General features: G+C 40.0%; 1 protein-coding gene across 1 annotated transcript; it reads right to left on the bottom strand.

Moving 5' to 3' along the window:
* Nucleotides 1–167: 167 nt before the first annotated feature.
* gipc3 (GIPC PDZ domain containing family, member 3) lies at nucleotides 168–21,531 on the bottom strand. The gene is made up of 6 exons (XM_088349702.1): nucleotides 21,213–21,531; nucleotides 12,964–13,149; nucleotides 11,296–11,476; nucleotides 6,523–6,632; nucleotides 4,535–4,616; nucleotides 168–588 (listed from the first exon to the last, which is right to left on the bottom strand). The coding sequence occupies exons 1-6, from the start codon at nucleotides 21,498–21,500 to the stop codon at nucleotides 437–439; spliced, it is 999 nt and encodes a 332-aa protein (XP_088205828.1). The 5' UTR covers nucleotides 21,501–21,531; the 3' UTR covers nucleotides 168–436.
* Nucleotides 21,532–27,973: the final 6,442 nt, after the last annotated feature.

Below are 27,973 nucleotides of genomic sequence, written 5' to 3'. Positions count from 1 at the left end.
GATGCTTTTAAGTGGTTATCTTCAAAGCCACGGAGGAGATGATAAGGAATGATGTTCATCGGTTAAAAAAAAAAAAAATCATAACTAATGTGCATTTGGTTGTAAACACATTTACATTTACCAAATACCTACTCAATTTCGTACTGTATTGCGCTAGCCGTACTTTCTGTGCATTATTTATCTGACCTTTAAATGACATGGCTGTGGAATCCTTACTTTGTTCTCAACAGTAATGTGCCCCAAGGCCTAAACAGAAAGCATTCATTAACTACAGCCCCTGCCATGGTTTTAGAAGATAGTTATTCTTGCATAAATGTTAAATGTATGCAAGCATTAAACATTAATGAATGAATTAAAAATTCATGCAAGAAAAAGAAGGCTGCCTTCTTCAAAATGGCAGTGCCAAGAAAGACTGCTCTATGGACTCAGTCAAAATTTAGAATCTTCCGTTCTTGACGTCTCCGATTACTCCCCAGACGTCAAACAGAAAGACGTCAGGGAAAGCAAAATCTCCTAGAACTGAATCCAGAGCTTCTGCAAAGTCGTCTGGGTTGTTCTTGTCTTTGCCTGCTTCCACAATGGTAGTCGCTGCACAAAAATAGAAAATGGGCAAATTGATATTGATTTTGGGTTTTTTTTCAATCACTCTGTTTTATATCTTGGGTTTTTTTCTCTAAAGGTTTGTGTTTTGGGTTGATATGTGTTAAGTCTCATTCATGGTAAAATGAAACTTGCCGACACAGCTGTACAGTAATCCCTGGGTTATTGCGGTTAATGGTGACCAACACGCCTCCAAAAAAATGAAAATGTATAAAAGTAATAACAACTATAGATCTACAAATAAAAACACAGACATAATTGCAGTTTATTGTCATTATAAATTGAACAACAACATTGGAGGACTTCCGGTTTCATTGCAAGAAAGGGATTTAGAAAGCGACTGTCTAGCTGCACACTAGCATCAGGTGTCCTTGGATTGAGCCAGGTCCCGAGATTCTTGAAATACAAACATCACGATTGTGGCTGTTTTCCACAAGTTAAAGCTACAGGTCATACGTTTCATGGGTTTCATGGATCTGGCACTGGTGAGATACAAGCTGGGCAGGGGTAGCTTGTGAGAGGTGTGACATAGCCTAGCCGTTGGAGTAGGCTTGATCTGCAGCCTCGTTATTGCCTTCTCTCCCGACGTCACCTCAGTCGCTTCTCTGACTCGATACCAATCCACAGAGCACCCGCTGCTGATCACCGTTTCTTTGTGCTCGTTACTGTTCTTTGATTTTTATACGATGAAGTGCTTTTGTAACCTCGGATTTTTCATTAAAAGAAAGGGCTAAAGGGAGGGCATTGATTACAACAAGATTAGTTATAGCACTCCAAGATAAACACCTGATAAGGACATAAAAAATAAAAAGAAGATAAAAACTATGGCGGGATAAAAAGGCAAAAATATTTACCAGGTCGTGCTTGTATAGTAACAATGGAATGAAAAAAGCGCAATCAAATTTAGCAGCAGCAAAATTCCAAATTAAGTCCATAAGTAAGATATGAATACCCATTTTCCAATGGATGTATATTATTTCATTTGGTTTAATATGTGTTAAGTAATGGACAAGTAACTCATTGATGGATGCTGTTTGATGCTGTACCAATCAAATGAGTAGGTTCTAATTCATGCGTTTATTACTTCTCGGCTTGATTATTGTAATGTATTGTTTTCTGGTCTCCTGATGTATAGCATCAAAAGTTTGCAGCTGGTTCAGAATGCAGCAGCAAGACTCTTGACTAAGACAAAAAAGTTTGAGCATATTACTCCTGTGATGGCCAACTTGCACTGGCTCCTAGTCCACTATTAGTCCACTAATAAAATTACTAAATTTTGTGCAGGCTTGGGGAGTAACGGAATACATGGAACGGCAAAAATGATGTTGGCAAGCTGTTTGGATTTATTTTCATTTTGCTTCTGTCGCATTTATGTTAGTTTTTCCGGAGATCAAAGAGATCAAAGACAGGAGAGAAAGCTTACCACGTGTTGTGAGTCATCATTTTATTCTTATTTAGTTTCTTTTGTCTTTTATTAGCATATTTGGTATTGGAGCAATCCAAAAGTAATTGAAAGTAATCCAGTTAAAGTAACCCTACCCAACCCTGTATATATATATACTGGACTGTCTCAGAAAATTAGAATATTGTGATAAAGTTCTTTATTTTCTGTAATGCAATTAAAAAAACAAAAATGTCATACATTCTGGATTCATTACACATCAACTGAACTATTTCAAGCCTTTTATTATTTGAATATTGCTGAATTTGGCTTACAGCTTAAGAAAACTCAAAAATCCTATCTCAAAATATTAGAATATCATGAAAAAGTATACAAGTAGGCTATTCAACTAATCACCTGAATCATCTAATTAACTCGAAACACCTTGCGAGGGTTTCCTGAGCCTTAAAAACACTCAGCTTGGTTCAGTAAACTAAATCACTGCTGATCTGACTGCTGTCCAGAGGACCATCATTGATACCCTCCATCAGGAGGGTAAGACACAAAAAGAAATTTCTCAAAGAGCAGGCTGTTCACAGAGTGCAGTTTCAAAGCATATCCACAAAAAGTCTGTTGGAAGGGAAAAATGTGGCTGGAAACGCTGCACAACCAAGAGAGATGACCGCAGCCTTAACAAAATTGTGAAGAAGAGCCGCTTCCAGAATTTGAGGGAGCTTCAAAGACAGTGGGCTGAAGCTGGAGTCCAGGTATCAAAAGCCACAGTTCACAGACGTGTCCGGGAAATGGGCTACAATAGCCGTATTCCCACTTCTGAAGTCAAGACAACGGAAGAAGCGTCTGACTTGGGCTATGGAGAAGAAGCACTGGACAGTTGCAGAGTGGTCCAAAGTCCTCTTTTCAGACGAAAGCAAGTTTTGCATTTCATTTGGAAGTCAAGGCGCCAGAGTCTGGAGAAAGGCTGGAGAAGAGCAAAATCCAAGTTGCTAGAAATCCAGTGTGAAGTTCCCACAGTCAGCAATGGTTTGGGGAGCCATGTCAGCTGCTGGTGTTGGTCCACTGTGTTTCATCAAGTCCAGAGTAAATGCAACTGTGTACCAAGAGATTTTAGAGCACTACATGCTTCCATCTGCTGAAAAGCTCTATGGAGATGAGGATTTCATTTTCCAGCATGATCTGGCACCTGCCCACAGTGCCAAAACCACCAGTAACTGGTGCACTGACCATGGCATCACTGTCCTTGATTGGCCTGCTAATTCCCCTGACCTGAACCCCATCGAGAATTGTGGGGTATAGTTAAGAAGAAGATGAAAGACACCAGACCTACAAATGCAAATGAGCTGAAGGCCGCTATCGAAGCATCCTGGGCATCAATAACACCTCAGCAATGCCACAGGCTGATTGCCTCCATGCCACGCCGGATTGATGCAGTAATCCGTGCAAAAGGATTCCCAACCAAGTACTGAGTGCATCAATGGACATTTTCAAATGTTTGATTTAGTTTTGCTGTTATAAAATTATTTTTTTACTTGGTCTGAGGAAGTATTCTAATATTTTGAGATAGGATTTTTGAGTTTTTTTCAGCTGTAAGCCAAAATCAGCAATATTCAAATAATAAAAGGCTTGAAATAGTTCAGTTGATGTGTAATGAATCCAGAATGTATGACATTTTTGTTTTTTTAATTGCATTACAGAAAATAAGGAACTTTATCACAATATTCTAATTTTCTGAGACAGTCCAGTATATATATATATATATATATATATATATATATATATATATATATATATATATATATATATGTATATGATGCGGCAGGGGTAAACTAGTGAAAGCTGTCGGGCCCTGCTGTTGAACAGAAGAGTGTGTTGTGTCACCCTGACCCGAGTGACACGACCGCTTTCTTGTGCCCCGTTTCATCTGGAGGGACGAAAGCATGACCAACATGTATGCCGAGGTGCTTAACTTGTTTGGGCATTTGGGTTGGCCATGGTCCAAATATTTTTGTATGTGTTTTTTGCTACTTTTGCCGATTTTTGTTTTTTTAAATGTATTTATTTTTGTATGTGTTTCTCTTTCTGTCGGTCACCCCTCTCGAGGGATATGACCACGGTAAATAGATAGATAGATAGATAGATATACTGAGGCAAATCTCTCTCCAGATAGGTTTTGGGTAAAATGTTGTAACATGTAGCATACATTTGAAGGTGCAGAAGGTGATTCCTATTACAATTTATGACTAGGAAACTATCTCCATTTGTTCTATGGCCCATAATAAATGTCCATGATTGATACGTAATCATTGCACTAATACAGATTACATTCATTCATTTTAAGCAGAGTTGTTGAGAAACATGGCAGCAGTTTCAAGAATGTAAAAGCACTTCACCCAAAATTCAAGCACTTTTCAACCCTTGATCAACATTCAAATTCGAGCATTTGCACAAACCCCAGTATATGCAGAAATCTTCATTAGCGAAGAGCTAAATGTAATGGTGCAACATTTTTAAACATAAACAAAACAGTTGTCTTACCAAGCTCTAAATCCCTGATGCCCATGTAGCTTTCCAGCAAGTCGTCCACTTTCATTGTTGCCCTTTCTTCAAACTCAGTCTGCTGGAGATCAAAATACTGGACTTTAATAATGGAAATTCAAATGGAGCGTTAGTATGTCAGAACTGTTTTGTTCTGTTTTTAATTTTGTCTCATTTTCAATTCCATCCATCCATTATCTGCACCACTTATCCTCAGTAGTGTCGCGTGGGTGCTGGAGCCCATCCCAGCTATCTTCGGGCAGTGGGCAGGGGACCCCAGAGACAGATAACCCACTTGCCCATTCACACTTATGGACAATTTTGACCGGCCAATTAACCTGGCATGCATGCTTTTGGGAATGTAGGAGGAAACCAGAGTGCCCGGAGGAAATCCATGCAGCACGGGGAGAACATGCAAACTCCACATGGGGAGGCTGCGGTAGCTGGTCTTAAACCCTGAACCATCGCGCCGTTGGGCTGCTCACTAACCACCCAGCCACTGTGCCGCCCCGTTTCGAATTCAAAATGAAGCATTCCCCATCTGAAGCGTTTCATCTATGCGTTGCGGGAAAATTGTTGTGCATCCTGCGTTGAAGCTTAAGGTTTAGGGTTCTTTTTGATTGTGTGTGTGTTATTTTTAAGAAAAATGTCTGTTCCATCCATCCATTATCTGCAACGCTTATCCTCAGTAGGGTCGCGGAGGTGCTGGAGCCCATCCTAGCCATCTTCGGGCAGTGGGCAGGGGACACCCTGAACCAATCGCAGGGCACACAGGCACAGACAATTCGCTCGCTCATTCACACCTAGTGACAATTTGGACCGGCCAATTAACCTGTCATGCATGTTTTTGGAATGTGGGAGGAAACCGGAGTGATCGGAGGAAACCCACGCAAGCTCGGGGAGAACATGCAAACTCCGCACAGGAAGGTTGGTAGCCGTGCTGCCCAAAATGTCTGTTATTTTGTCAAATTAAAACAATCACACAAAAGAATGACAAATCTCTACCAGAGACCTAACGTCAAGGGAGGCTGGTGAGGCTGTGCCTCATCTGTCATCATGAAAATATACCTAATGCTAACATTTATTCATTGTTTAGGTTATCTTTTATTGAACTGCCGAGTTTAATATTATATTACAAATGTTATCAATACAATTAGTATGTTTTGTGCTGAATGTCTGCGGATGCAGAGTGAGGCATGCATTTCTGCATCATGGGAGAGGGCGATAGTAAGACCAAGGTTTAAAATTTTGCACACACCTTAGCCCCAAACAATAGCATTAGCTATAGTATTAGCAAGCTCACAACTAAAGCTGTCCAGTAATTTTTTTCTTGTTGAATGGACTACCAATACCCCCAATAAGCAGGTTAGCGCCTTACATGGCTGCACAGATCACGGCTGCTATTGGGAAATGTGAAGCACAATGTAAAGCACTTTGGAAAGTCATTGACTTGAAAAGCGCTATATAAATGCAGATCATTTCATTTCAATATATTAGTTAAGGTAAGATCATAAAACGTTCTTTTTATTTGCTACAGTTTATGTTTCAAGTGATGAATAAGATGTAGGTTCATTTATTTTTACATCTGACATCAACCTCACCACACGTCACTGATCCGTACATACATTTAGAAGATTTAAGAACATTCGTGAAAGTTTTAAATGAATGAATTGTATTATACTATGTTGTTTTACATCTATTGTTATTCTGAATACAATTTCGCTGTGAAATATTTTCCATGGGGGGCTTCAAATTTTTTTTTTTTCTTTTTTTTTTTTAAATGAATTTTCAATACAAAGCAAGTGCATCCAATGGAGCGGCAAATAGCCATTATGTAGTGCAGTACATTTTCTGGGTATCAGTTTCATGTTGAGCAAATGTGTTGCTGGTGCTGTATGTTAACCTTTCCAGGTGGGGGACAATCGGCTCCAGGGAATGCATGTTGGTAAGTGTGGCTAATATTTCAAACTCCATCCCTTCAAACTCACCACTTCCTGGACAGTGGCTGCACCTTTGGAACGGAGACGCAGGGTTTCCTTTCCATTGACTATTTTTCCTTCATTCGACTTCGGTGCTTTGGTCCTCATTCCGATCATGTCTGAAGAAAACACACACACTTAAATGGTCCTATTCACTTTCATGGTTTGAATTTGTTCAACATTTGTGTTTATCTATTCGTGTATTTTAAAAAAATAAATTCAAAAAAGTGAGGTATATATTTTGCAAATAGAGCAAGCATCACTTACAGCAGAGCATACAGTAGTAATGCATTCCCTCACCATTTGAAGTGTTCAACTGACCATCAAAGTATCGTATAAGTCAAATACAGTAGTCTAAAATCTCAAGATAATAGTGACAGCATTGAATTGGATTATTTGGGAATAAAATGAGTGAGGCATGTACACAAATGTTGTTAGTCAGTAACTCAATTTGCATAATGGTACAGAGCATTTTCAGACAACGCCAGGTTCAACCTGAGTATAAACACATAAACCAAATATTACAACCCCGATAGCAAAATAATTATTGTTTCAGTTACTTAATCAAACATTACTTGTTTTGAAGGAAATCCATTCTCATAAAAATGTACTCGAAGTGTTCTCAAATGGAGTTTTACGAAAGCATTATATGGAACCAATGTAAAAGTAACAATTTAAATTACGTCAATATTTCAAGAAGATCATTTTAAAACTTCTATTCATTTTTTAAACAAGAACCTAAATTCGATCAATAGTCAACAGACCCACTAAAATTAAGGGTGTTTTTTACAATAGAAAACTGCCTCAGAGGACCCTAAAGATACGTGAATGAATGAATGAATGAATGAATGAATAACCAGGATCTTGCACTCAGGTTCCTGTTTTTCTGTATGTTTACATATAACTCTATCTCTCCCTCCTCTTTCTCTATTTCCTATCTTCTGTCTCGCTCCTATCATGACTCACCTTCGTCATTATCTAATATTCAGTCTTCTTGGCTCTGTGCTAGTTTCTTGTCCTCCATGTCACGTCTCAAGCACTCTTGTCTCAGCCTGTTAATATTCCAGTAAACCAAACCAAACCATTGCCTGCTCTTAAGGCTCAGGAGTATCGCCTGACAAACTCTGATTGTCGCCTATGCTGTTTGGGTTTAATGAAACACCAACCCCTCGCCTGCCTCTTGGACCATAATTGTTGCCCTGCAGCCTGATTTGAGCTTACCGAACTCCGTCCGAATAAAAGAACACCATAATGTATTTGTCGTGTTTCTGTGCTTCGGCCACCACGTGTAGGTTATTGACAAAAATAGATAATCACATTGGTAAAAGTTTTTTTTAAAGTATTATAGTGGGCAGGGGACACCCTGAACTGTTTGTCAGCCAGTCGCAGGGCACACAGGGACAGACAATTTGCTTGCTCGTTCACACCTAGGGACAATTTGGACCGGCCAATTAACCTGACATTCATGTTTTTGGAATGTGGGAGGAAACCGGAGTGGCCGGAAGAAACCCACGCCAGGACGGGGAGAACATGCAAACTCCACACAGTTTGATGTACATGCAAACTTCACAATAATTTGATGTACTTTGCTTTGTGCACTGTGATGGCAAGAAACCTCTATGTGTAAAACTCACATAAATTTGTACACGTTAACTGAAATTCCATAGTATTGTGAACTACCTGTAAAGTTCAGTCCGGATTAGTTTAGTCCTGCCCTTGATTGAGGTGTAATAATATAATACATTAGTAATATTGGGCTGTGACTCAATGATAAGGAACAGACAAACTATGAAGCCTCTGTGCTATAACCTCGGTGGAAGTGGCCCTTCATCACTTGTATTGTTCTCACCAACATATCACTTCTGCTGTAATTAGGAAGTCAACTCATTGACTTTCATTTTGTTTTCCCATGTGAAACAAAAGACCGACGACAGAAAAGTCCCAGTACTGTCGACGCCTTCATTTCCTTTTACAATGTGTTGTGATCAAGTAGAATAAATCGAGCTAAAAACATTTATGGGAACACGAAAGGCGACATACGCCCACATCCTGAGACCTTTTGTCAATAAACCAAAGGTTTATTTCTTGTTGATTAAATGAACAAAGATTAAGTATCTAAACTGGGGTGAGTCTTGTGACATCACAAATTGAGGTCCTCATTTCTTCTGTATTGTTTAATTTCCAAAAAGCATAATCAGCATTAGACAATTCCAACCCTGGCCACCACATCTTTGACCTGTTGCCCTCTGGTAGGCGCTACAAGTCCCTTAAAACTTGGACAAACTGGCTCAGCTTCTTCCCCAGGGCCATCACCACCCCAAATGAGCACACAAAACTGTAAAAACTCACTCACTCATTCACACCTAGTGACATTTTGGACCGGCCAATTAACCTAACATGCATGTTTTTGGAATGGAGCTGAACTATAAAGTTTTATATATATATATATATATATATATATAGAGAGAGAGAGGGAGAGAGAGAAAGAGAGAGAGAGAGAGAGAGAGAGAGAGAGAGGGAGAAAGAGAGAGAGAGATATTGGGGTTTTTTTTTTTCAAATTGATGCTGCTAAATATTATTATTGCAATATTGTTACAATACACTCTTCCTCTTGATTGCTTTATTTTTATTATTTATTATTATTATCATTATCTCCTCTCATCTCATCTCTCATCTCATCTCATTAGCTGCACCGCTTATCCTCAGTAGGGTCGCGGAGGTGCTGGAGCCCATCCCAGCAATCATTGGGCAGTAGGCAGGGGACACCCTGAACTGGTTGCCAGCCAATCGCAGGGCACACAGGGACAGACAACCCGCTCGCTCTTTCACACCTAGGGACAATTTGGACCGGCCAATCCACCTGAAATGCATGTCTTTGGAATGTGGGAGGAAACCGGAGTGCCCGGGGGAAACCCACGCAAGCACGGGGAGTACATACAAACTCCGCATAGCAAGTCCAGTAGCTGGATTTGAACCCACACAGGAGGTTCCCAAGACCTTAGAACTGTGCCGCACACGTGCTAACCACTACGCCGCCGTGTTTTTCTCTGCACTACGTTGTAAGTCTTTACATTACATATTTTACCCGGGAGTGCCATGTCTAATCTCGTTGCATAGAATATTTCACAACGTTGATATCAATGACAATACAGACAATTTTGATTCTAATTCATTATTTTGATATGATTTCAGTCGACTAATGGGAGAAGCTGAATAACAAAATGGCTGCTCCATAGAGAGATGAAAACGGGTGGATTTAGCTGCCCCACACATTTGCAAAAAAATAATGTTATGTTCAGTTCCATTGTCTGGAATACAGCAATCCCTCACTATAACGTGGTTTACTTTTCACGTTTTTGCTACTTTATAGGTTTGCATCATGCATTGTGTTCTGCATTCTGATTGGCTCGACAGTTTTCCCCCAATTACTTGATGCGATAGTAAATATTTGTAAAATAATTCATTTTTTTTTAATCATTACAGTACTTGTATTTGTCAAAGACAATGGAAAGGGTTCCTAATTGTGTGATCATTTTGAAAAAATTCTGTTTCCACTTTACGGATTTTTCCTATTCACGGGTTCATTTTGGAACATAACCCCTGAGAAAAACGAGGGATCACTGCATGTGTGCTAAAATAAATGTCTTTGTTTTGTATTAGAATGTTATTTTCAGTCGGCAACTAAGCTACTAACAAATTCGGTGCGCCTGAAATGGATGTTGACAGTCTAGTTTAGCTGCATCACTCACAACGCAAAACAAGCATGCTTAGTGCCATCAACGGCTATAGATGTCAAAAATAATTCTTATATCATTTGGCAGGGGAAGAGTTTCTCAAAATGCTAAGATTCAACAAGCAGGGCTACAGAGAACATGTGGTTTTAACTCCCTTCAAATATTCATAGCATGTGCTCTGTACAGCAATTCCTCTGTTATCTTGGTTAATGGGGACCAGAAACCCCAGCAAAAAGCGAAAATTCACAAATTAGCGTTGCTCCTTCAATAAAACTCCCAAGGGTTAAACTTACCTCGAGATGACGTCCTTTTACAACTGCAACAAAAACCAACTATAAACTTACAAAAAACAGAGAATACAAAAGATTAATGAAGTCTCTTTATTTAAAGAGTACAACAAAATTGGAGGGCTTCTCCTTTTCTGATCAAGAAAGGTATTATGAGAGCAGCTGGCTAGCTGCACACTAGTATTGCGTATCCTCGAATTGAGCCAGGTTTACGCGGTTATTAAAACACAACGGCGGTTCTTCTTCATGGGTAATGAATCTGGAGTTTGTGACATAGGTTGGTCAGGGGTAGCTAGTGAGAGCTGTTACGTAGCTGTTAGCAGTAGGCCATGTCTGCAGCCTCGCTATTTCCAGCTTCAGTTGCTTTCCTAACCTGATAACAATCCATGGAGCACCTACTGGTGATCACGATTTTTTGCTATTTCCTAACTTTCCTGCGTCCGATTAAATTCATAATTTTCTTTTAAATGTAACAAGCCACTAAAAGGTAGCTTTTGCCAACTTTGCAGCTTGTTTCGGAGGCCACATTGAATTGTGCACCCGCCCTGCTGTTTGACTGACAGCATACACCAGCCTATCACTGTCGCCCACTCAGCACACATATACAACTTGACCCCTGTAACGGTATTTGGTGTGTGCTGTCTACCGCAGAACACTATACACGATAAATTGTTATCAATGACAATAAAGACAATTCAGACCAGCGATAACCGAAGTGTGAAGTAGGGATTGCTGTATTAAACTTGATTTACGTATCTCACCGAAGGCCCTCTTGGGTCCAACAAGGCGAAGAGTGAAGGGAATTCCTCTCGGTTGCTCTTTCAGCATCTTGGCCACTTCATAGTGTCGGCATCCCACAATGCTTTGCTCATTGATGGCCTCGATGTGGTCACCAACACACACCGTTCTTAGCCGATCTATCGTGCTGTCTTCTTTTATTCTCTGAGGGGGGAAGCAAAAGAAAATTCTTTAAAGTTTGCCTTTGACCAGCCATGTTAAACATATGGCCCGAGGGCCCGCATTGGATCATTTATATCCAGCCCTCCATAAATTTCTGAGTATGTCAAAAAACAAAAAAGAAACGCGTTTCTAGATCATTTCGTTCAAAAGTTATGAATATTTTAAATAAATGCAAACCATATTCTGTCTCTGGCCAATAGAGGGCAAGTTATACTCCTAGCTTTAGTATGCCAAGCCTAGTAGTCTGATCTGATGTAGCCTAATGTTATAGCCAATGCACTGAGAATATTTTTATCTTATATTTATTTTTCAATAATTTCAAACCAGCACAACAATTAAATAGACAATGTGTAATATTTAGCGATTCCAAAGTAGAAAAACTTTATTTATCGTGACCAAAAAAATGATATAGATTTAATAAATAAAAAATATACATGCATTTTTAAAATACTTATAGGTCGGGAAATTTGCATCTATTTGACATAAGATAAGGATCACCTAAAGGTAGATGACATTATTGTCGGGTATCTTATTGCTAGATATAAAAAAAAGCACTTTATTTTTTTCTGCCCTTTTTTATTCTTTTTTCTTTCTTTTTCCTTTTTCTTTTTTTCTTTCTATTTTTTTATTATTCGTTTCATTATTTCATTTTTTTTTTTTTTAATTTTTCCTTTGCCTTTTCTTTCTTCTTTCTTTTCGCTATTTTTCTTTTTTTTCTTTTATTTAGATGATCTGATAAAATCTATGAGATAATACATTTGACAGAGCATGTATCCCATATCGATAAAAAAAATATCCCGCTTAAAATTGGTCTCCCTCTTTCAGTTACTTAAGAGTGTAGAGGCTCATTTTTGTCCTGGATAATGTTTTTCAAAACCAGGTGTAAGCAAAATTCTTCTGTAAAAATGTCCCAAAATGCTGCAATCGAGGATACCAACGCATTTACCTTCAATGCAGCCAATGCTGTGCCCAGTAATGTGTATAGCTCCGCCCATTACTACTACTCACCCGATCAAATTGCTCTACAAGCATCGCTAGAGCTTCTGGGTAAAACGTTTGTTTTGGGTTAAAAAAATGTATGGCATTTCATCATAAAGTGTCTCAACAATGAACATACGGTAGATTGTTAATGGGCAACCATATACAGGAATCTTGTACAACTTACGGCCACCTGATGTGACACCTTGACTCTAAACTGTAGTCAGTATTGTGTCCTATATATAAGGAACAGAAACCTGGACCATTTTTATTGTTTTAGATTTGCAAGCGTGATAATTGATTCGAATAAAGTGATTTATTGCAAAGTTGTACAAGTTCGGTTTTATCTCAGAGCCAAATGTACTCATGCAAATTGCCATTGATGACTCGCGAGCCATAGGTTTGGCAGAACATGGGCCACCCAGAAAGTCTGGAGTTTGACATCCCTGATTTAGAATTAGCGTTGACAACACGTTAGTCTGCTTATTGACCTTAATGAATGCATATCCAGCACCGTTGTCTGTGATAGTGAGGCCCAAGGCGTCCTCTGTCTTGATCACCTCCACCTCTTTGGTCTCTCCTCGGACATGAGCGAAGATGAAGTCCTCCAGACCTATCTGACCCCCAAGCAACTTCTGCATGTCCACTTTATGGGAGTTAAGGGTGCAGAATAAAATCTGAAATGCGGAAAACAGGAAATATAATGAGGGGGTTTATAATGACAGCAATTGATCTAGTTTTGTTTTGTTTTCCTCCTTGAGATGCAGTGACGTGCAGTGAGGTTCTGGTCTGGTGAGGAACAGTCAGATTTACAAATAAATGAACCTAGATATTATTCGTCATTTGATTGGCTGAGCGAGAGAGCAATATATAAACTGTCGAATAGAAATACATTTTTGATTGTATTCACAGTTCACAGATCCTGTAACCTCCTGGGTCGTAAGGGCACCTGTAGTTACCTTAACCTTTAAAGGAAGTTTATGTACTGCTCCTTGAACTAAAGCATCAATAGAAGCTGATTCCTCGGTTATGAAAAGAAATAAATGCAATGAAAAAAAAAAATCCCAGATGGCTTGGTAATACTGGTGGTTAATGGGGGCAGGACCTCCCGCATCAACATCCGCTAGTAGAAACCTTTATTATTTATCTAATTATTTCACTCTTTGTTTATTATTCAAGAAAAAAACCCAATTTACAGGGTCTAGTATTTGGAACAAATGAAAGTACTGTACTTTATAAACATTGCTTTTACAAATAACTTGTGTACTGTCAAATTTCAAAAATATTTTTATATTTTTCTGTTTTAATGTAATTTTAAACCCTATCCACTTCACCTTACACAATACTTCTCGACATTATGGAAAAAAGCATTTACCTTCCGGGTTTGTCCTAGAAAAACGTTTTCCAAAAAGGGGCAGGAAGCCAATAGGGAGCGCCAAACACTCGCAGGGTGGCTCCTGAGCAAGTTTAGTGGGTGGAGAGGTCCAAATTTGTTGGCGATAAAAAACATCTTCCTCTGTTTAACCAATCAGAATGCAGAACATAATGCACGATGAAAAAACCCCAAAGCAGGGAACCAGTGAGGTGACTCTGTTCTATAATTAATTCTATTGCATGGCTGAAGTATGCGCGAAATCAGAATCCTTGGACTCACTATCAAGTCAAGTCAAGTCATTTTTATTTGTATAGCCCTTAATCACAAAGAGTCTCAAAGGGCTGCACAGGTTATTACACAGACTACATTTCAGACTATTATTACACCATCCCCTGATCTGGAACCAACATGAGGGCAAGGAAAAACTCAAAAACCTCAACATGAGGAAAATGAAGAAACCTTGAGAAGGGACCGCCGTTTACCATGAGGCAAGAGAATTGTGTTCTACAGACGTTCAGCACAAAAATATTTTACACTCTAGTTGTTTAATAATAGTCATTATAATGTAAAAATTGTGCAATTTTTAAAAAGAAAATTGTAAATTTGTGACGTTTAATGATTACATAACTTTAAAGGTACATTGTGTAATATTTGACCGCTAGATGGCACTGTATTGTCTAATGTAAACGAAAACCACTCCCAAATGAGCACAGCGTAGCAACAAGATGGCAGACAAACATGTCAGCAACTACTAGGTATGTGAAAGAAATACACATTTCTCAAACTATGAATACTTCTTTTAACATTGGTATGATAGTTCATGTTTTTTGCTTATTCTTCAAATCATTGTTTGTTTGTTTTGACTCATTAAAGGTTTTTTTTTGTAGCACTAGGAGGCACTAAATATGACACACTGACCCCTTAACACAATATTTTCTTTTCAATTTTATATCCCTATGATGACCAATGAGAGAAATCTAATCTGCCTACCCTGACTTCAGGTCTATGGTACTGATTGTTAATTATCTTGTGTGATTGTTTTCATTTTACAAAATAACACAAAAACAAGATATAAAAACAGAGCTTCAACAACAGGAAGCTTTCTTAAATTTTAGAGTAACAGGAATTAGTTGATGGCATGTTGTCGAGTCAAGAGATTCAAGAAACAACATATAGGAGCTGTAAGACAAATAAACGGTTAGCAACTCCAAAACAAAATGTCAGTAGTTATTATGTAACCCTCTTCGCATATTCACAAATTGAGAAATTTGATTTATATTTGATTTTTTTAAACTGTATTTCATAGTGTTGTATGATTTTTAGTGAATAAACATTTCAGGGGATCATTTTGATCGATGACGATTGTTGATTATTACTTACAAAATGTTAGAATGCTTAAAGCCCCATTGTGTAATATCTGAACATTAGAGGGCACTGTATTGTCTAATGTAAACGAAAACTTATGCCACTGAGCACAGCATAGCAGCAAGATGCTAGACCAACATGGCGGCAACTTCCACTATGTAAGACGTTTTTGTTTTTTATTACTTCATGTATTTTTGTATTAGTATTCAAATCAATGTTTTTTTTTTAACTGAATGAAAGTTTATATCTACCGCTAACAGACACTAAATATCACACACTAAGCGAAGAAATCTGATGGAACTTCAAAGATAATTCACTTGTACTTGCCCAGGACAAACCACAGGAAATGGTGTCCCTACGACCCTAGTGGTTAAGGGAGCCACCTATCCACCCGCATTTAAATCTTGGCAAATGCAACCTAGGAACAATCTTTTTAAAGTAAGTGCGGCAAATTCCATCCATCCATCCATCCATTATCTGCATCGCTTATCCTCAGTAGGGTCGCGGGGGGTGCTGGAGCCCATCCCAGCCATCTTCGAGCCATGGGCAGGGCACACCTTGAACTGGTTGCCAGCCAGTCGCAGGGCACACAGGGACAGACAATTCCCTCTCTTATTCACAGACTAGGGACAATTTGGACCAGCCAATTAACCTAATTTGCATGTTCTTGGAATGTGGGAGGAAACCAGAGTGACCGGAGGAAACCCACACATGCACGGGGAGTACATGCAAACTCCACACAGGAAGGTTTGATCTCACGACCTCAGAACTGTGCCGCACCCGCCCTAACCACCGCGCCGGTACGGCAAATTCAAATATGAAAATAAATAAATGGAAAAAAGAAAAAATGTTTGACTTAAGCAGTCGTATGTAACTTAGCATCTCCTCTCATGTATTTACCAATCTAAACGTATACGTAATGTTATTTTAGTTATTCAAATATGGTCTAAAAATATAACATTTGCTATGTTATTATAAATCCAACATCTTCAGGGAAAAACGCTCAGATTAATTACCATATGTCAATAAATTAGACAATGATGGCCCATCAACAATATTGTTGTCTTAGCTGTACTTTCAATAAAGTGTTAAAGGATTAATATGCAAATTTTCCTGAAAAAAAGTGCTCCGAACCACCAACTCTCCTTAGGTATATGGTAAAGCATCTTCACTTGTGCTTAATACAATTTTGGACAGCAGAGGGTAGCATATTCAAACAAATTGCTAGCATTGGACGAGCGCCTTCTTGTTACATTTAATAAACTGTGCAGGGTGTTCAAAAAATCTCGGGCATTTGAAGTCCACATATCACTTTAACTATAAATGGTAGTAAGATAAAAGTATTATATTTCTTTAGGCCTTTTTTTTTTTTTTAAATTTTGAGACACATTAATGCTGTTCATGCAATCAAGAAAGGCTATTTGTATACTTGAGTTTGCAAAAATTCAATCATGGACTGTGGTTCAAAATACATTTTGCAGATATTTTGGAAAGAATCCACCAGAAATAAAATTCATAGCGGGATGACATGGTAAATTTAAAACGGATGGATGTTTACCCCCATCTAAAAGACCAGGATGCCCCTTAACTTAAGAAGATGTGATTTAAATAGTCCAAACTGCTTTCCAGGCCCAGTACATTGATCAAATGTAGGAAGTCCAACAGTTGAGGACACTGATAAACCAACTCCTTGTGATCCTTTCCTCGCAATGCAACAGAAGATGGAAGATGATGGATTTAACGACCCGCTTGGTTTTAGCGGTGAGGCGACTATGCACATATATGTCGAAGATTGCAAGCATAACACTCGTAAATGGGGTACTGAGAACCACCATAAACTTCTTGAGCTTCAGCAAGATTTTCCAAAGGTCACTGTGTTTTATGCTATGTCGGAGAAAGCTGTCTACGGAACATTTTTCTTTAAAAGAGCAACAATGAATGGTGAGAAGTACCCCAACATGCTGAAAAACTAGTTGATTCCAACAGGATGGGGCACCACCACAATGGAGGCTCAGGGTTAGATTTTTTTCTCAGAATAACACTGCAATACACTTGGATTGGACGGTCTAGGCAGAATGATCACGATTTCCTGCTCTGGCTACACAGATCTCTGGATCAAATACCAGGTGATTTTTTTTGTGAGGATTTTTCAAAGGATTGGTCTATGTGACCGCTATTCCAATAGATGTGGATGAGTTGAAGGCACGAACAACAAGAGCTGTTGCAAACATTGACATTGCAAGGCTAGGAAGTGTTTGACTAGAATTTGACTATTGGCTTGATGTGTGTCGTGCATTCCATGTAGAATTTGAGATTACAAGATTTCTGAATTCACCAGATGTGTTTTTATATCCTTAATGGTTTCCGAAAAAGGGCAGCACAGCAAAGCAGTGCTTAGCCCGTGTGCGGCTGTCAGAACCAGGACAGATACAGGACCCAATCGTGTTACGTTCTCACACAAGCTTTTTATTTTATGGGAAATGGGCAGTCATGCACGTCAGGAAGCCGGTCTGGCGTGGAAGGACAGGCAGCCAGAGACCGATGAGATCGATAACGAATCAGGGTAACGAAAATAAACAGAGGTAACTAGACGGGAACCAAAACTGGAACCCGAAATTAAACAGTAGAAAAATAAACGGGAACAACACCGGACTGCAGATATCACAGGAAAACAGGACAGAACCCACGTCTTGTCGGACAGAAGTTCGTGGACGGGCTGACACTCAAGCAAGAGAGCGCTGAGCTTTATATACACAAAAAAGTCAATCTCTAAACAAGCCGCAGCTGGCACAACACGGGCGGGGGCCAATTGGGCACCATGGCAACCATGACACACACAGTCAGGGCCAATTGGGCACCATGGCAACCGTGACACACACAGGCGCGGCCAAGTGGGCGCCATGGCAACCATGACAGCGGCACTGTTCTAAGGTCATGAGATCGAACATTTCTGTGTGGAGTTTGCATATTCTCCCCATGCGGCGCAGATAAATATTTAATGTCATAATGTGCCCAAGACGTTTGCAACACCCTGCATTATAATACAGTATTTCTCAAACGGTATGCTAAGTTTTGTAAGTATGTAAGTTTTGAGTTTGATCATCACTTAGTGATTTTAGTGTAACCCAAACAACAATTGATTATTTTTTCATTTGTTCATTCATTCATTTTATTCTTCATTTATCCGTTATCTACTTGCTCGACCTGACCAGGGTCGTGCTGGTGCTAGAGCCCATCGCAGCTGACTTCGGGTAGGAGACACTCCGGATTGTCAGTTAGCTGATCAGAAATAACCTAAACAATTCATCGTCAAATGTATGAATATAACTGTTCAAAACTGCTTTGTCAAGAAAAAGAATCCAAACTAGAAAACGGCAAAAAAAAGATACAACTGTTAAGTTAAACAAAAAGCTTTTTCTCACAAGCCGCAAAGGAAATCATAGATAACCACAGTCGGCTGTTATCTGACTCGGTGTGGTTCCGCTCAGATATTGTTTCTCATGTGATACTGAAGGCTGACTACAGTTCAAGGTCTTTTTGTTTTATCATGTAAGACAGCTGCTGTTATTCAGTTCTCTGAGAAGTACATCAGTGCAGGTTGCAATCATTACACGAATCAAACCACTGTTAGAAGTTTTTACGTGATAGTGTTCATCGAGTTTTACTCACTGGATTGCCAAGTTGGTGTTAAAGTGGGAACATCCAACTTAATGCCTTGTTTAAATCTCTCTAGTCACGTCATCAAAATTATGGCAAGTGTCTTGATAAGAATGTGAAGGTTAGGTTTTGTTGAATATACTTCCTCTTCTAATCTCCAAACCCATGTGTCCTTCAAGCTGATAGGAAAAGCCTTCGTGTCGGCCTTAATAACGCTACAGATTGCGGCTGGTGCTGTTTTACAGCTCATTTACGTTTTGAATAATTCTGGCTGTTTTAAAATCAATGCGCACATTGATTGAGTATCATGGTGATACTGTCTTACACATTTTAAGCGAACAACTTTTTAAAAATCACTTTTGAGTATATCAGTGGTGTTTTAGTTTCTTGTCTTATCACTAAAATAATTCCATCCATCCATCCATTATCTGCACCGCTTATCCTCAGTAGGGTCGCGGGGGTGCTGGAGCCCATCCCAGCCGTCATCGGGCAGTGGGCAGGGGACACCCTGAACTGGTTGCCAGCCAGTCGCAGGGCACACAGGGACAGATAAATTGCTCGCTCATTCACACCTAGGGACAATTTGGACCAATTAACCCGACATGCATATTTTTGGAATGTGGGAGGAAACCGGAGTGCCCGGAGGAAACCCACGCAAGCATGGGGAGAACATGCAAACTCCGCACAGGAAGGTTGGTAGCTGGATTTGAAGCCATGACTTCAGAACTGTGCCGCACATGCGCTAACCACCGCGCCGCCGTGCTGCCAACTAAAATAATTTGTTGCTGCTAAATGAATGAACGCTAACTTAAAAACCACAATAAACAAATACTAATGTAATGTTGTATTTTTTTGCAATATTTGCTTTGTTTTGTAATTGACATTTAAAATGACATTATTGAAGTTTACTGAAGTTAAAAAAAATTTTAAATACATTTTTAATTTTTCACACTCCGGTAAGAATCCGTTTATGTGAAGCCATGTAAATGCCCAAATAAATCTGATCAGGATTTAGTCTAACAGCACAAAAATTTGATTAAAATCTGACGAGTATTCCTATTCCTACGGTTGGGTTAGTCGTTTCATTTTCCAATTACTAGTCCATGGATACGCATTCAAGTAAACCGATTGCTTCTGCACACGCGTAATTTCTCCTCATTCGGGATATTTTTATAAGGCTAAGTCCTGTGGGACTTGTAGTACAATGACGAATGATACACGCAAACTGGTTTACATGCTAAAAAAACAAAGCCTCATTTATACTGGTTGTTTTTCCATGACGTTTTCATTTTATTATTGGCCCCTTCTGCGAAAAAGACACAGGTGTATCCATGTCTATATAGTTTATACAACAGTTGTATCCATCATTATATTGCATAAGTCTATGTTATTGAAAAATCACCACCTTGTTAACACAATGGACGCAGCAATACTGTAGAGCTCACTTTTGGAGCGCAGAGGAAACAAGCATGTTAATTTGTTTAATTTAGTGACTGATAAAATCGTCCTTTATTTAATGTCAAAAGTTAAAAGAACGGTCTGTATTAATATAAAGTCCTAAAAAAACAATATTGATTTAAATATTAAGAAAAACTACGTAAACTTTCAAATGAACGTGCATTTCATTAAATACTCATTCTCCATAACATGAGCCTCAGTTTAAGAGAGCTGGTATGATTGTCAAGCATCTTGCAACTACGGCTTGGTGAAAGATAATAAGCAAACGTGTGCTATTGGGTCCCTTTGAGTCTCCATAGTTTGTGTTTTTCCTTTGTGATTTTTAGCACCCTTTTTCAGTTGCACTACACCATACAGCGGAATCTAGTGGTCAAATAAAACATCATCTATTGATGCTTCGTGCTTGTCATAGGAATACTGGCAAATACCATGTATATGGTATATCCAATATTTGTCTCTAGGCATGTAAATGGTTAATTTGGTTTGCACCAGAAATCCAAATCTACGTTTCCAATCTGATTATTGCCTGTGTATAAACCTAGTCTATGACGACTGAAGCAAAGTCCATGATTGTTTTTCCTCATGTTGAGGTTTTTGAGTTTTTCCTTGCCCTCATGTTGGTTCCAGATCAGGGGATGGTGTAATAATAGTCTGAAATAATAGTCTGTGCAATAACCTGTGCAGCCTTTGAGACTCTGTGATTAAGGGCTATACAAATAAAAATGACTTGACTTGACTTTTTTTTGCATTAACGAGTATGTTGGAGCTTTATAGCAGATTGAAGTTGTAAGTTTCTTCTCTTTTTCCTAAGTCTTGCCCCTATCAGGGTATCTTGTCCATATTGCAGCCAAGAAGTATATTGTGCTGATATGACCAGTTTTATACCTCGGAGGGAGAGATGTCGAAAACCTCAGCAATCTTTGCGTACAGCTCCTTGACATTGGTGAATCCTTGGATCCGACCCGTGGGGCTTCCGTGAGCCAGTTGCGTGTGGAAAACCAGCCGAGGCCGCGGGTGTTCCGGGGGCCCGGTCGGCGGCGGCGTAGGGGGTGGCAGCGGGGGTGCCGAGGGTTCAGTTCGCCCGTGGTTGCGACTTTGAGCCTTACGTCCTTCCATGACATCGGCCCCGGTCGCCTTGGAGTCCTGCGGGCTCATTGTCTCCCTGTTCTGCATCGGTTCACGCGGCCTTCCTCCTCTGGGAGCCCCAATGGCGCGACTGCTCCAGCATAAAGACACAAGCACTGACGTCCAGACCCCCTCGTGAGCTGCCCAACCACCCTCGGCTTTTGGGAGAACAGAGCGGATGAATTAGTCATGAAAAAACACAGTAACTAGAGCTCCAAGGGAGAAACCAAACACCCCATGAGTGGATGACTGCATGTGTTACACCTGAGCCTTCAGTAGCTTATGCAGAGACAATGAATCAAATTAGAGTTTTGATTGTAAAACAATGAAAATGTCTCATAATTATCCAATCATCTTGTCTTGAAGGTGAAAATGTATTGTTTTTTGTGAATCAAAGGCGCAATGACTGAGAAAAATGGATGCCAACCCAAAACACATAATCCAGAACAAGTAGTAACCTGAGAGTTTTGGTTATTTGGATACCCGCCTCTATGGCATTCATTGACTGACGATCTGGGGTGAATTTTAGGTGATGCAATGACCTTTTTGCCTCTGCAGACAGAACATTGGAGAATCTATCTAAACGTTTATATGAATCCAGATTTGAGTGTGTGGGTGTGTGTGTGTTCGCTTATAGGCTACGAAACAGCTGAAACGATTTTCGTAAAAGTTGTACTTTAGTCAAGTGTTTTTAGCTTAGTTTCCTGTCAAGACCCTCCCAATGAACACCAACAAAATTGATGTACATCTGCTTTCGTGTACAAGCGGCTCAAGAGCTGCATGCGGCCATGCATGACTTTGGCACTCCCTAGTGGCTTTATTAACAAACCACAGCCCCAAGGACCTCGCCCAAGTAGAATGCCCGGCAATGTCAAACTTGGCAACGCCAGGCCATTATATTTGTACCAGATAAACTAAGGGTGTTAAACTCATTTTAGCTTTATAGGAGATAAAGCCCTGAGGATTATTCGGAGGCTCACAATTAAATTCAAATTATGGTTCAAAAGTGTAAGATTGAATTACAAAACGATTATTATGGGTTTCTTTTCATCACTTAGATGTAATGTCTCATCTCATCTCATCTCGTCAGCTGCACCACTTATCGTCAGTAGGGTCGCGGGGGTCCCAGCAATCATCAGGCAGTGGGCAGGGAACACCCTGAACTGGTTGCCAGCCAATCGCAGGGCAAACAGGGACAGACAACACGCTCGCTCGATCACACCTATGGACAATTTGAACCGGCCAATTCACCTGAAATGCATGTCTTTGGAATGTGGGAGGAAACCGGAGTGCCCGGAGGAAACCCACGCAATCACGGGGAGAACATACAAACTCCGCACAGTAAGTCCGCTAGCTGGATTTGAACCCACACAGGATGTTCCCAAGACCTTAGAACTGTGCCGCACACGCGCTAACCACTGCGCCGCCGTGCTGCCCTAGATGTAATGTCTTGTGGTCTTTATAAACTGTGTATTCTTAAAAAAAACGCAAATCAACCATACAAACCCCTAGTTTATTTAACTTAGGGAAACTCTGTAAAGGGACTAAAATAGAACACAAAACTAATTTAAGTGCACATAATTTAATGATTTAATGTCTTTTTCTACTACAATTTATTTTTTAATTAAAACGTTTACATTAATTTGAGGAACTTTGCTGTTATATTTGATATCTGTTATAGAAACGACTTTAAGCTTCTTTAATCTTCTGAAAAGACACTTGTGTGCTATTTTGGAATTTTGGGTTTTAATCCAGGTGATCATTTTCAATCACTCGTGATGAAAGGCGCAATTTAGCAGCAATTGTTGCAGTTAAAAGAGAAATCCACGCACCACACGTGAGTGCAATTGTAAAGCCCTGGTTAGCACATCCGTGACTTTAAGACGGGTTTTTCGTCAAATGTTCTCTTGTTGAACAATGGTAGTCAGCAAATACAGTAGGTGAATTGGAGTAGCAAAACAGCGGGTCATTGATGCGTTAAATTTTTCTCTCGTGCTTCTCTCAGCAATGTATTGAAGGCAGGATAAAATATTTTAGCGGGCCTGATCAGGACCCATTGGCCGTAAGTTTGACACCACTGAGATAAACAATAGCATCACCATTTTGGTAACTTATTATTTTCTGGTTATGAAATGTTTACAGTGTTAAGAAAATGTTCAGTATCTGATTGAGTTCCCAATACCTGAAATTGGAACAATAGCTTTAAATTAATTGGATTCTACATGTATCTATCTTTTAAGACATGTTGCAAGAAACATCAAATCATAAAATTAAGAAGTCCACCAAAAAGAAAAGAGGTGAAATGGGTTGAATTCAAGGCTTATAGGAGACGCAGCCCCTAAATAACTTTTAATCTTTTCTACCTATTATCATGTTATATTTGTTTCTTGTATATCTTGTTTACAGGCAGCACGGCGGCGCAGTGGTTAGCGCTTGTGCGGCACAGTTCATGTCATGGGAACCTGTCGTGGGTTCAAATCCAGCTCCAGACTTCCTGTGCGGAGTTTGTATGTTCTCCCCGTGTGGGTTTCCTCCGGGCACTCCGGTTTCCTCCCACGTTCCAAAAACATGCATTTCAGGTGAATTGGCCGGTCCAAAATTGTCCCTAGGTGTGAATGAGCTACTGAGTTGTCTGTCCCTGTGTGCCCTGCGATTGGCTGGCAACCAGTTCAGGGTGTCCCCTGCCCACTGCCCGGAGATGGCTGGGATGGGCTCCAGCCCCCCCGCGACCCTAATGAGGATAAGCGGTACGGCTAATGAGATGAGATGAGATATCTTGTTTACCAATTCATGTAGTATCACAATGGGTTCACTCAAAATATGCAGTTTACATTCTCTGAGGTTTTTCTTCTCTTTTTCTCGACATTACTCTTGAGCAATAATATATAGCATAAAACCTTGGACGAATAGTCCATCCATCCATCCATTATTTGCACCGCTTATCCTCAATCGGGTCGCGGGGGTGCTGGAGCCCATTCCAGCCAACTTTGGGCAGTGGGCAGGGGACACCATGAACTGGTTGCCAGCCACTCGCTGGGCACGCTGAGACAGACCATTCACTTGCTCATTCACACTTAGGGACCATTTGGACACACCAGTTAACCTGGGAGGAACAAGCAAACTCCGCATGGAGACGCTGGTAGCTAGAAGTGAACCCCAGACCTTTGCACGCGTGCTAACCACCCAGCCGTGGTGCCGCCCCGCTTAAAGTCGTCAGTCTTAATTTTTGTCTTCTTGGGATGCCCATTCACCACACAAACCAGCATCACCTTCCATCACAAAAAAAACAATGTCTGAAAAACAACTTTTAAGATATTGCATTCATTTTCAACTGCGAGGTTAACAATATAAATGATCCGAAAAGGCCAGCAAGTACTATATGGATATTTTTTATTATCATGACATTGACTATATGCACTATAGCAGGTGTGGGTAACCCAATCCTCAGGTGTCAAATGTCCTGAATCTTTTTGAAGGTTTATTTTCTTCAACTCAGGTTACACAAATTATCAGCTCTTTAACAACATTTGCAGGAGTGTGATAACAATCCTGGTGATTGGAATCACTTGTTTTTGAGCAGAGAAACATGCATGCGGACCGCGTGGAACGGTTTTGCCCAACCCTGCATTATAGCTGTATCTGTCCAAAACTGATATTTGGTGTAAAAATCATCAAGGAATGATAATCATGTCCTGTGTATTTGAAATAGGAACTCTATAAACTCCCTAAAGCCAGCCAACTTTTTTTAATCCATTAGTTTGTGTTAAATAATTCAAACTGGTGCATGCTGTGCAGTCAGACAAAATGGATTCGCTTTGGCATCAAAGTGAAGTTCTACCTCACCGTCAGTTGTGTGTTTCAGAACGTAAACATAGACAAGTAAGCATCGCATGCAAGGAGAAGGAGGAGACAAGCCTTAAGTTTTGACAAATAATCAGATATTCAGATGGATATCGGTGTCCCCATCTCTGAGGTCAAAGGGGATTTCCTAAGAATGATGGGATGCAAAATAGGATAAAATATGGTTATTATATAAGTGAAAAGATCCCATTTGGCCAGTTGAGAATGTGTCACTCATCTCTGCTGCGTGATTGCAATGTGAACAGCATTAGACAAGGAGAGGTTCTGATCGATTGCACAGTGACTCGTTATACTATAATGGCGTTGAAAAGCAACAGTATTCAACACTGACAGAAAAGCACATATTTAAACTTCTCTGTTTTCTGGATGTCATGGTCACTTAAAAGGATATTGAAAGTTACGTAAGTAACTACAGTTCTATGAGTCCCAAATGACCGCAAGAAAGGATGCTTCAAGCACTGAATGTTCCCTTCGTAACACAACGCGATATATGCATACCAAAATAGTCTCCTGTAACCCTTGTGTGACCCTAAATGTTGTATACACGTAAATTACGGTGTCATCACTGGTTAGTTTCCTACGGAATCTTCTCGCGTGAACACAATGGACGCAAAGATATAAATCTGTAATTTCTTGTGAAGAATCAACCATAAGTGGGACACAATCGTGAAGTAGAATACACTTTATTGGATATTTTAAACTTTTTTAACAAATAAAAAACTAAAAAGTGTGTGTTCAAAATTCTTCAGCCACGTTGAGTTAATACTTTGTAGCACGACCTTTTGCTGCGATGACTGCTACAAGTCGCTCGGGGTATATCTGTATCAGTTTTGCCCATCGAGAAACTGATATTTTTGCCCATTCCTCCTTGCAAAACAGCTCGAGCTTAATGAGGTTGGATGGAAAGCGTTTTTGAACAGCAGTTTTCAGTTCTTTCAACAGATTTTCAATTGGATTGAGGTCTGGACTTGGCCATTCTAACACCTTGATATATTTTTGGTGAACCATTCAATTGTAGCTTTTGCTTTATGTTTTGGATCGTTGTCTTGTTGGAAGACAAATCTCCGTCCCAGCCTCAGGTCTTTTGCGGACTCCATCAGGTTTTCTTCCAGAATAGTCCTGTATTTGGCTCCATACCTCTTCCCATCAATTTTAACCATCTTCCCTGACTCTGCTGATGAAAAGCAGACCCAAACCATGATGCTGCCACCACCATGTTTGATTGTGGGGATGGTGTGTTGAGGGTGATGAGCTGTGCTGCTTTTACGCCAAACATAAAGTCTTGTATTGTCACAAAAAAATTAGATTTTGGTCTCATCTGACCAGAGAACCTTCTTCCACATGTGTGGTGTGTCTCCCAGGTGGCTTGCAGCAAACATCAAACGACACTTTTTTATGGATATATTTAAGAAATGGCTTCCTTCTTGCCACTCTTCCATAAAGGCCAGATTTGTGCAGTATAGTAGTGTTGTCCTATGGACAGATTCTCCCACCTCAGCTATAGACCTCTGCAGTTCATCCTGAGTAATCATGGGCCTCTTGGCTGAATTTCTTATCAGTTTTCTGCTTGTATGAGCTGAATATTTAGGGGGACTGTCTGATCTCGGTAGATTTGCAGTGGTCTGATACTCCTTCCATTTCAATATTATTAGTTGCACAGTGCTCCTTGGGATGTTTAAAGGTTGGGAAATCTTTTTGTATCCAAATTCAGCTTTAAACTTCTCCACAACAGTATCTTGGATGTGCCTGGTGTGTTCCTCGTTCTTCATAATGTTCTCTGCGCTTTAAACAGACCTCTGAGACCATCACAGTCGAGGTGCATTTATACAGAGACTTGATTACACACAGGTGGATTCCATTTATCATCATTAGTCATTTAGATCAACATTGAATCATTCAGAGATCCTCACTGAACTTCCGGAGTTTGCTGCATTGAAAGTAAAAGGGGCTGAATCATTTTGCACACCCACTTTTTTGTTTTTTATTTGTTAAAAAAGTTTAGAATATCCAATAAAGTGTGTTCCACTTTATGATTGTCTCCCACTAATTGTTGATGCTTCACAAGAAATTACAGTTTCTTATATTTGTTTGAAGTCTGAAATGTGGCAAAGGGTCACAAAGTTCAAGGGGGCCAAATAGTTTTGCAAGCCACTGTATAGCCTTTGGCTCAGGTGTATGGGTTCTTTGGCGACGGCCTTTGCTCTCCTCTTGACTTGGCCCGCATATATGGATTCCAAGTCAGGGAGGGTGCGGCCTATGATTCCTCGTGCATTCCTAAATACCAGTGCCAGGTTTGCGTCCAGCTGACATATCACATGTTCACATTGAGGCGGAGGAAGCTCTGTTAAAATTGAGGAGCAACCAAGGTCGGAGACCAGCCCGTTTAAGTTTCTTGAGGTATTCTTTGATGAGCCTTTTTCACCGGGCGGCAAGTGTTGGTAGACCATGGGAGATCTGATGTGATGTGGAGAATCAGGAATTTGAAATTGTCCAACCGCTCCAATCCCTCTCCGTCCGAAATGTCTTCATTTTCTGAGTTGAACATTTAGCCAATTTAGCCAATTTTAAAGCATTTGAAGATAAACCTCTCCGTTCACATATCCTTGGAAGAAAATGCCCCCCCTAAATCACAGAATTCCTTTTCTTTTGAAGTGAATGGC

Source organism: Urocampus carinirostris, chromosome 12 (assembly GCF_059441175.1).
Source record: "Urocampus carinirostris isolate Australia breed hairy pipefish chromosome 12, RoL_Ucar_1.0, whole genome shotgun sequence".
Classification (NCBI taxonomy): domain Eukaryota; kingdom Metazoa; phylum Chordata; class Actinopteri; order Syngnathiformes; family Syngnathidae; genus Urocampus; species Urocampus carinirostris.
Note: the sequence above shows the minus strand (reverse complement) of the source record. Positions and strands in the feature narration are given on the sequence as shown.

Bases quoted from the DNA above. Each gene is read 5' to 3' on its own strand.
- gipc3 (XM_088349702.1), bottom strand. From the start codon at position 21,500: ATGCAGAACAGGGAGACAATGAGCCCGCAGGACTCCAAGGCGACCGGG. The intron at 6,633-11,295 runs GTGAGATACGTA...TGTTTTCTTCAG, and splicing joins TGGACCCAAGAGGGCCTTCG to ACATGATCGGAATGAGGACC. The intron at 4,617-6,522 runs GTGAGTTTGAAG...TTTGATCTCCAG, and splicing joins CAGCCACTGTCCAGGAAGTG to CAGACTGAGTTTGAAGAAAG.